A 10322-nucleotide genomic window follows, 5' to 3' on the forward strand; every position below is an offset into this window, starting at 1 on the left:
TGATCAATATATTTGAATGACTAGTTTGCGAGTCAACCGCTATTTTGTATATAGTTTTTTATGCTTTGAATTTTGTTCTTAACCCTTGTGCTATCGTAGGCACTTTAACATTGGGAGTCTAGACCCACTAGACAGTGCTCTGAACCTTTTTTCTTCAATGATTTGTGATCTTCACTGGTTTCCATGGATTACATGAAATCTTTCCACCTTTATCCACCTTTGTCATGGTAGGAATAACACCTCAATGTAAGGGTGGGGTCATCTAAGATAGCATAAGGGTTATAGTACCACCCCAACAATATTTTTATCTATTTTAAAACTGTACCCCGTGGTCTTTTAATTATGATTATGCAGTTTTTGAAGAAAATCAAAAAGCCTTTGTCATTTCTTAAGACGTATTTTCTGCAGCGCGGCACTTCATCAGAAATTCGCCTCTGGGTTGTGGACACGAATGTTAGCGCGGAAGTTTGCTTATCTTTGTTTACGCTCTCTCCCATTAGCTCACAGCCGCTCACAACTCCAAACTAACATAAGAGAAGCAAAAAAATGGCTAGCGATATCGGAGCTATGCAGCCGTGCAGTTTTAAGTCAGATGGCAGCTCAGACGAGGAAAACAAGGACATACATGAATTTTTTTTCTTCTGTGACTGGATGCATCAGAATTGGAGCAGAGCAGGGAGACTTGGGCCTGTCCATGGCAGTTGCTGCGTCACATACCCAAGCTTTTTCAAACAGCAGGTTTTTACCGTCACGATTTGAATAAAGAAATATGCAGAAATGCAGTTTTAAAAAATATTTTATACATGTCCTTCATCATGAGAAAAATCCTGCAAGAACTTGTTAAAAACACCAAAAACATGATTTTCATTGGAGTTGGTGTTTAAACTTTTAGTTCTTGCCCTTAAACCCGCATTTTCATTCCTGTATCATCAGTTCCAGACAATCAAAGAGCTTTTCTGCTCCCTTTAATCTAAAACACCCCTCCTATTGCATCAATTAGTGTTCTTCTGTGATTTTGTTATATTTATTTAATTTGACTGTATTTTATCAAATGGTTTGCATAATGTTTTGGCCTAACGAAAATAATTTTCTTATCTATTTAGATATGAAGCACAGATAATATATACATAAACATAAATATATGCATAATCTCCTTGCCAACAGTCTCGCCCACAACTCAGAGTTAAATATCTAATGAACTACTGTTGCTCTGTAGAAACTATGTCCTACAACAACACTGGATTTTTGGACTTTGGCTAAAGATTGCATAATAATAATTAAAAGACAACTGGGAACACTTTTACAACAGATCAAAAGATGATCAGAGTGGGACTTTAAGAGAGTTGTTGTGCTAAAACAACATGTCAGGAAACCTTTCTTAAGAAAAATCTGCATCCATTGTGCAAAAGGTTGCATGGAGATCTCTGGGCGTCCACAACCCTGCGATCTTTAGGGATAAACCATAAAAAGAATGTTATAATACGGGTTATTTATGCAGCGGGGTAAGCCATCCACAAGCTGACACACGCAGTGAAGACTGATCCTTAAACATGTGTGCAGCTTCAATAAACAACAGGCGATTTCCTAAACCAGTGACTCTGAGGGAGGGAGGGAGGGTGGGTGGAGAAAAATCCTTTCCTGCAACAGTTGCTTTCATTTGTATTTGGGTGGGGGGTTAACAGCTAGAGGAGCCCTTGGTTTTTTATTCTTTTTTCTTTTCTTTTGATTTGAGAAACCTGCAATATAAAACTTAGATATTTTTGTTAAAATCTCTAATGAGAGAATAGTTAACTAATAAATTCAAAGACACATTTAGCATTTTTTGAGTAGATTTTTGATGAGGCTTCAGGTTTACTGAAGTAAACCTGTTTATTTAATCAGATCACACACTGTGAGCTTTTTTTTATCAAGCAGCAAAGGAAGATGCTTTCCTGCGACTGCATTCATGGTTGCCAAGTTGAGTACCCAAAAATTGTTCTCAAGCATAATAAAAAATTAAAGACCCCAGAAGAACAAATGGAACTCAAAGTGGAACCCAAGGACATGGACTTGGCATCTAGAGGAAAAATCTCATCATCTAAACTAATCCTTAATTAAAGTTACTAGCAACTTGATTTATTCATTTTCAGAGTTTAACCCTAATTTTTTTGCATGTTTGGTCAGAGGTGGGACTTATACTCCAGTGTGACATATATATGATTTATTTTTTCTTCATTATGCATTTTTAGGCTGCTGTGACCCGTGGGTGACTTTTACTCTAAAATACGGTACTTGTCATTGTCAAGTAACTGGTATACGCCTTGAATTACTGTTGTCTGCCTCTAAGATTTTACAATAGCTCCTCCTCCCCGACATACCAAACGTTTTGCAAACACAGATTTTTTTAAGTGATTTGAAGTCAATTAAAGTGCTTATAGCAACCCCCACCCCCCAAATAAAAGCAATAAAACAAATGTTGGTGGTTATGGTGAGCTAAATTTGCCTTTCCAAGTTGGAATAAGATTGACTCCAAGTTGTTTTAAAATAACAACAAAAAGTCAAGACTTTGGTTTAATCCTCAGCGTCACAACCATCAATTTGTTTATATTTTCTATTTTTAAGCCAGAACTAGAGTCACATAAAAACAAACAGCAACGAACTGAAATCTACTACTACAGTAAAATGTCTTGTCAGTGAAATACACAACGGAATTTTTGAGAGCTGCAATCAAATGTAACATTGATGTAATGCACAATGCCACTAAAAACTGTATCACTAAATGTTCTGTAAAAGTAAAGTAATATCCATCTGAGGAGAGGAAAAAAACAGGTTTGTTCTGAAAATAATATATACGGATCAAAGATAAATGATCTTCAAGCTTACCTAAACTTTTTTTTAAACTTTTTTTTTTTATTGTGTGTTACCCAGTCACCATTTACTTACAGAGCACAACAAAAATAGGCAAACAAAATACACACTAACGGGGACGTTTTCTTTTTTAATACCAAGCTTTAGGTGTACAACTCCTCTATTAATTTTAAGTTGATTTCCACATATTTCCCATTTTCTGTTGAAAATGTATCCTTTTATTTTTGTTGAAACATCTATTTTTCCATTGAGTAAATGGTCCTTATCTCAGTCATCCTTTCTGAAGCTTACTTATACTTTAAATTGTGTGGAGTGTAATTAGTTCTTCAGTTTTACTATGGTCAAATGAATTTAAACAGGAAAAGTGTTCATGTCCTCACATTAATTTAATAAGCAAACTGAATAGGTTAAAAAAAATAAAATGTGTATATACAGCATTTGCTTTAAACTAACACTTAAAATGGATTAAAGAGGCCAGTCATAAAGAAAGGAAATGTGACTCCGACACATTTACTTAGATTGGCGTATTTTGTTGAGATAGGGAAAAAAATATTGCAATAGTTTTCTCTTCAAGTATCCTGCAGGAGCTGCAGACGGAAGTTTGAATTCAGCCGACATTTCCACCACCCAGCGATGGATCTGATTCATTCATAACCTTTCTTTCATTTTTGTTGGTCTATTTCGAGCGAAAGTCACATTTTTTATCAAAGCAAATCCATAAAATTAGGATATATTCAAATTATGCAATTTAGAAAAGTCACGTTAATTTTCAAGGGTTGACTTTTGAGTCAAAGTTGAGCTTCATCTCAAACACTTATTCATATTGACCTTTTTTTGCAATTACTCACTCTTACCATTATTGTGTTAATATTATGTTGAAAACATAACTAACAAGAAAGCAATTTGACAAATAAAGCCTATCTGACTAAGAGTTGTTTTACACGCTAAAAATTCAAACTCTAAGGTTCTAAGGGGACTAACTTTCTTCTGGGTTATTTTAAATCCGGGGGGGAAAAACGTCAAAAAAACACAAGTTGAGCTAAAATGAAAGCAATGTAACCCCCTAAATAATTTGTTTTGCTACAAAAAGTAACCTAAATATACATCCCAACATGGATAACCCAAGAATTGTATTAAAGAAATAACCGAATTGTTTAAGAGTAAATCTTCCAAAGGAAAAGTAAAAAAAAAAATTAAAAAAAAGTAAATGCTTTTAAAACTACAATTTTTGCACAATAGTTATGAAATGTAGCTGTATTATTTGCAGGAGTTGGTCAAAAGCTTTTTATATTATTATTTTCTATTTTCTCTCCTACCATGAAAACTTAACATCTGAGCAACAAGTTTCTTCTTCTGCGCATTCCCTCAGTGAGGTCTCTGGTGTCAGAGGGGTTTGTTGGCCCACCTGTGGTTGAGCAGGGCCAGCAGCTCCCCTGCGTGGTACAGGTCGTTGCGCGTGACCCGGCTGAAGCGGAACGCGTTCAGGTTGCAGAAGGTGATGGCGGGGAACGTCATGATCGGGGTCGCGACCTCATCCAGTCTGGTGACGTGCGGGTACTCCAGGTAATAGTGGATCCGGTCCACGCAGACGTACAGCAGGAGCGTCAAGGAGCACAGGAACACCAGGAGCCACAGGCAGCGTTTGATGCAGAGGCGCTCGTACGTGAAGATGTGCGCGATGCCGTGCAGGGTCGAGCTGTGCGCGAAAACTTCTATGGGCGGCGGTCGGTTGGAGTCGATTTCCTCGGGTTCTACTTTGAGATCCATGGCTACGCAAAGGATGCAGAAAGTGTCTCAGAGAGAGCCGCCGCGGTTCAGATGCTCTGCAGGAATGCATGCATCTGTGGCACAGTCCACCCGGGAGAAGAAGCCGCTGACTTTTGGTTCGGTTCTGTCGCCATCACTCACTTACCACATGGGGGGAAACCCGGACGCTTAAGAGCAGGAGGAGGATTTGTTTTTAGCGGCATCGGGATGCGTGCATCAGCGCAGCGCCACAGCGGCGCACCGCACCGAAGATCTGCAGTTTTCTAAGCAGGGCGCAGAAGAAAACACAAGGCTGCTCAAAGTGGCTCATCGGCTCCCGAATCGGCTAGAAGTCTGATTCCGCAGGAGCAGAGCAAAAGCTCACGGAGAGGACGGGATCCTGGAGCGCAGTAGAGTTGCTCTGCAGCGCCGAGCGTGGCCCTGTCCGCCCGCAGGTTTACAGGTTACACAGGGAGGAGGGAGGAGGGGGGTGAGCGTCGCTGCTGAGTGGTGAGCTTTTTCCTCCGCTCCTGTCAGGCTGACAGCAACAGCAGCAAAAGCAACAGCAGCAGCGGAGGATGGGAAGAGCGCACGGACGCTCCGCGCGGATCACCTGAGAGCTGCTGCTTTTATAAGGACTTCACTGCCACACGAGCGCGCGCTGAAATGAGAGAGGCAAGGAAGGGAGGGTCTAAGGGTGGAAAAGTATAATCATGGACTCTAATACTTATGGGATTGGCACATTACATATACATTAAAATTACTAGTTTAAAAGAGATTCCTTTTATTGATATTCCACCTGCTTTTTATTTTATCTACTATTTTTAATTGACTTGAGCCACATACAGCCTCAATTTTATTTTATTTAAAAGGGGTGTAGCTATTTATCAACTTAATCAATTAATACATTACTATTCCTAGGATCAAATCAGATTGATCGGTCTGAGGCAGAATTGAATCGACCGACACTATTAAAAAATTGTTTCAAAATGAGATAAATTCATAATTGAAATTGGAAAATACCATATGGATTGCGACCACCTCTGCCGGTTCCAAGCCCGGTTTGAGAAGGTTGCGTCAGGAAGGGCATCCGGCGTAAAACATTGCCAAATCTACCATGCGACTCGTTCGCTGTGGCGACCCCAGATGGGAAAAGCCAAAAGAGAAAGAAGACCATATGGATTGCGACATGGTAGGTTTATTTTAATTTAAAAAACCGACCAAGTGCATCACAGTAGACAACACACATGTTATGGCAGCAAAAAATGATCAAACCATCATTAAAGTCCAATGTGTGGAAACAGTTTGAATTTAGCAAAGACATGGGACCATACAGTGTAGTAGAATGTTATAATGTTCCCATTGGAACATTTTCATGTGGAAAAACAACAGTGGGCTGAAAATTATTGAACTAAAATGTGAATGGATTTGCCAGTAATTCTTGGTTTCTTGTTTGTTTGTACACATATTTAATTTACACTTAATTATCTTGCAATAAATACAAGGAATCTGGAAAACTTCCCCTGCACTGTTCAGTACACGGTTATCTCTGAGTCACGCTGGTTGAAGTCTTGGCTAAAGATGTCCTGGATTCATTTTAGGTCAATGAATCTGATCATTCAACATGAACTAATACTGACTATGAATCGTATCATTAACTACAAGTTATAGTAATCAAATTCTTTTGAGAAAAAGATCGTTACACCCCCCCCAAAAAGTCTACATTTGGGATGGACCCAATTTTTGTTGCGCCCAATACCTTAGATCACTAAGTGAGGCTCAAGGTTAAACCTCATTTCATTTACTTTTTCCCATCATAATATGAGGAAAATCACTCAAATGCCAATATTGCTTTATTTTTTACGAGTGTACTATGATGATTTCAGCTTTTTAGGTAATTCAAAAACTTTTGATGTTTTATTTTTCATGCTATGAGGGGGGAAACAGATCTGCTTTAAAAATGCTCTGCAGAGCAAATCATACGCCTGGGTTTGTTTATGTGTCATAATGAATTCATTGCTCTGAAATACATTTTAACGAGCTTCTAGATTGGAGCAAATCTTTGAAATGAAAATAGTTGCCTCCCACAAAGTAACTGGGTGTTTGTCATTAAGTCTCACTGATAGAGTGTTGCTCATGCAGACTCTGCTTAAAGTTAACCTGTTGGGAGAGTCTCAAATGCTTCCCGGCATTTTGATGATCCACTGAACGAAAACACAAGAACCTCCTGGATAAGAATCAAGAACTGAAAGATGTTGAGAAATATTGGCCACTGGACCATAATCTCAGGCATAGTGAGACAATCTGGCAGCAAATGTGAAGCTCCTGAGGAGTTTTGAGTCTGCAATTTGATGTGCTTATGGCCCCAGATGTGCACAAAGAAAACACAACGATAAAGAACATTAAGGGAAAAAAATTAAAAACCCTGCAGCCATGACAGGAAAACCATAAATACAAAGAGTCTAAATATTGAGATGGCAATGATTCAACATTCCATGTAATATGAGATTGTTGGGCCCATTTACGAAATGTCATGTTACAGTGGTATCATAAAGCATGTCATCTTTAAGTTTCCTAATACTTATGACTTTAGAAACTACAGAAAGAGAATCTATGATTCAATATTTGTGAGTCATTGATCAGGTTTGAAATAAACAACCAACACAAGAGAATAATGGAAAAATGTGTCAGTGATTTCGTTTTTTAATTTTGGTCACATGGGGTTATTTTACAAACTTAAAGGTCGGAGTCACTTGTTTTGTGGCAATTTGTTCAAGGTTTTCCTCTGCCTCGGTGGAGATTCTGCGACACAGAGTTTAAAGCCTTTCTCTGTGTTGTGTAGCATAAAAACGTCCGCTGATGGAACACACCTGCTGTTCTGGAGCCTTTAGGGCTGTATCGCCAGGCCTCTTTCAGATCATGACCTCTTTGCGAAACCCAAACCACCTCCACATAATGAATCATGAGACATGTTTACTGTAAATCAAATGATTTGTTTAATAATTCATTTCCATCTTTTGAAACACATAAAGCTCGATGCTTGTACTCAAACTGAAAACTTTTTTTTTTCCCCAATGGAACAACAGTATTAGGCAATACTGTATGTCATTCACTGTGACCGTTTGAGTTAAAAGTTAATTAATCATTTGACCCCATAATCATCTAAACTCTACACAAAAATGTTAACATAGGAAAATAAAACAGTGTTAGCTCCAGAGGACTGTCACTATGCAGAACACATTATTTGAACCTGACTCTTGAAAGGCTTAAGTCAAAGGTTGAGGTGAGACAGATTAATGGCAGTCAGACTTTCTGTTTATGAATATAATTTATGAAATGATGCATTTTCTGCACAAACAAATCAAACCTTAATCCCAGGCTCACTTCCAGAAATTAACTTTAACCAGAAGACTGCTCAAAGAAAGAAACAATGCAAGGTAGTGTGAGGAAACCTTAACGAAACATTTAAGGAATTTTGTATTTCATCTTTAAAAAAATAAGCACGAGAGGCAAAATTCTTATCACGCGTAGCTCTCCTTCATTTTCATTCCTAATTCATTCATTTTTTTGTCAGCTCTTTATCTGTTCCAGGGATATGGTCAGGTCTGGATTCTTTCCCAGCTCCCATGAGAACAGGGTGCACCCTGGGCATGACACCCGTCCATGCTGGGGCCAAACTAAGTTCACTGTGTGATCAAAGAGCCACCCGAATCCAGACAACAAACAGAGACCCACTGCTGCACCCACAAACAGATCAGATCAGCATTTGAGGCCACACAGCGGAATAGATCTTATTTTCATGAGGTTTGGTCTGACTGAATTAAAAATGAAAAGTTTGGTTATAGTTATTATTGTTGTTTGGAGGAAAAGGGAGAAACCTGCCAGTGTCAGAGGAACATTCCAGCAGGAAAGTTAAAAAAAAAAACAGCATTTTGATTTAGGACTTCTTTCTTGTAGATTTTATGTGTGTCCCTGTCAGAAATGAGAGCTCTGTCTCCCCCTTTGGTCACCGGCGGGAGCCGTCCCCAGAGTTCGTAACACACTTCATCTCCCAGCAACCCCAGCACACAGTTTCTGGATGCCACACAGCTGACTTTCATTCGTTTTTAGTTTATATCTGCACTGTTACTTTAAGCTTCCTTTCAATTCAACTCTTTGTTGCTGTCTTTCAATTTTTATTTTAATGATCACTCCTTTGATATTTCTTTTACATGTTTCTTTGATGTTATATGTAAAGCTTTGAGTTCTCTTTATACACAAAATGCACCATACAAATAAACTTGCCTTGCCTTTTAAACAAAGAAAATATAGTACAAATGAGATGTTCACAACAAAAAGGAGAAATGCTCAGAAAGGAGCTGCATTGTCTCTTTGTAGATCCATAGAAAGCTCATAGCAGGGTGCAGAGACAGGACGTCTGGAGTGGCAGAGAGGTAAATGACGTGTGAGAGCTGTAAGGTTGAACTGGATGAAGGGTTGGTCTTGAACCCCTTCTTGTTTGCTGGTGTGATGGACAGACTGACAGATGAGGTCAGACAGGAAGCTCCATGAACCATGATTCCTGTAGATGACACTGTCATCTGTGGTGAGAGGGGTGCGCAGGTGGAAGGAAATGTGGAAGGGTAGTGGCTTTGCTCTGGAAATAAATTGGTATGAAAGTTCACTGCACACTGCAAAATCAGGCCCCTTAGAATTAAGTCAAAAATTCTTACCCTATTGACAGATTTTCTTTAAATAAGTAAAATAATCTGCGAATGGGGTAAGAAAAACCAAGAATTCCGGGTTTAGGAAAAAAATTTGTTTGTTTTCTCAAACATTTTGTTGTTGAAAAACTTTCATGATACGATTATTTTTCTTGCAAGACAGAGACGAGTCATTTTACTTTCTTAGATTCAGTTTTTCCAGTGGACAGAACAAACTGAGTTTATTGGGAACATGGATGAAGATGGCTAAGGGTTTCAGTCCAGGGAAAGAAGTAAAAGCAGGTTAGAACAGGTGAAGAATTGGTCAAGGAGTAGACAAGATAAGACCAGTGATGAAGTTTAGAGACAGTGACAAAGAAAAAATGACAGTAAATAAGCTGACGATTCTCAGGTTCTCTGGGAGGTATCAGGATCGCCAGATGTGAAGCTCAAGTTGGATGTTTTAAGATGAAACCAAGGAAGCCCGATTAAGGCTTGTACACGTTAGAGCTGCCAGGTAGTAGTAAACCTGGGGGGTTAATCCAGTAATATGATTCTCAATCATATCACTGGATTTTATAAGAACAATACAGAGAATATGGTGAAATGGTGGCAGTCCATTTTCAGTGAAAGGCGAAAGCTGAAGAATAAAAAGACTTATAGCTTTGATCCTTTAATTTGATCCCCTTCTGAGCCACAGGAGACCGCTTTGACCAACGTCTGCAATCTTCTGGTTGGAAGGAGGGAAAGCCCTTGGGAAAGATGCCAGTTCTTAGATTGTTTTGCTACCACTCAGACACTCATCTTTAATAAGATGTAACCAGAGAATCCCTCTGAAAAAGACAAAGGTAATGAATCAGCAGAATGCATAATTATCTAAATGCTGCAGCTCTTGTTGTGCTTAGCTTAATTCCATTATAAAATCTTTCAGCGAGAGACTTAATAGTATGCACAGTAAGATATGCACAGTGTGCATGCCAGTGGATGATGTGATGAGATGCTATTCCTGTCTTGTCGTCTTACTTTATTAAATTAACTTTCTTCACC

The 10322-nt window shown here is 38.8% G+C and overlaps 1 protein-coding gene across 1 annotated transcript in view; it reads right to left on the reverse strand.

Moving 5' to 3' along the window:
- Positions 1–5623, reverse strand: part of LOC101159102 (acid-sensing ion channel 1) — a 60189-nt gene extending 54566 nt beyond the window's left edge. The window contains exon 1 of the mRNA XM_004070815.4: positions 4253–5623. Within this exon, the coding sequence (XP_004070863.1) occupies positions 4253–4614 (362 nt within the window). The 5' untranslated portion in view covers positions 4615–5623. The remainder of the gene's footprint in view (positions 1–4252) is intronic.
- Between the last annotated feature and the right edge of the window lie 4699 nt (positions 5624–10322).

The sequence above is a fragment of the Oryzias latipes genome, chromosome 7, assembly GCF_002234675.1.
Source record: "Oryzias latipes chromosome 7, ASM223467v1".
NCBI classification, from domain to species: Eukaryota; Metazoa; Chordata; class Actinopteri; order Beloniformes; family Adrianichthyidae; genus Oryzias; species Oryzias latipes.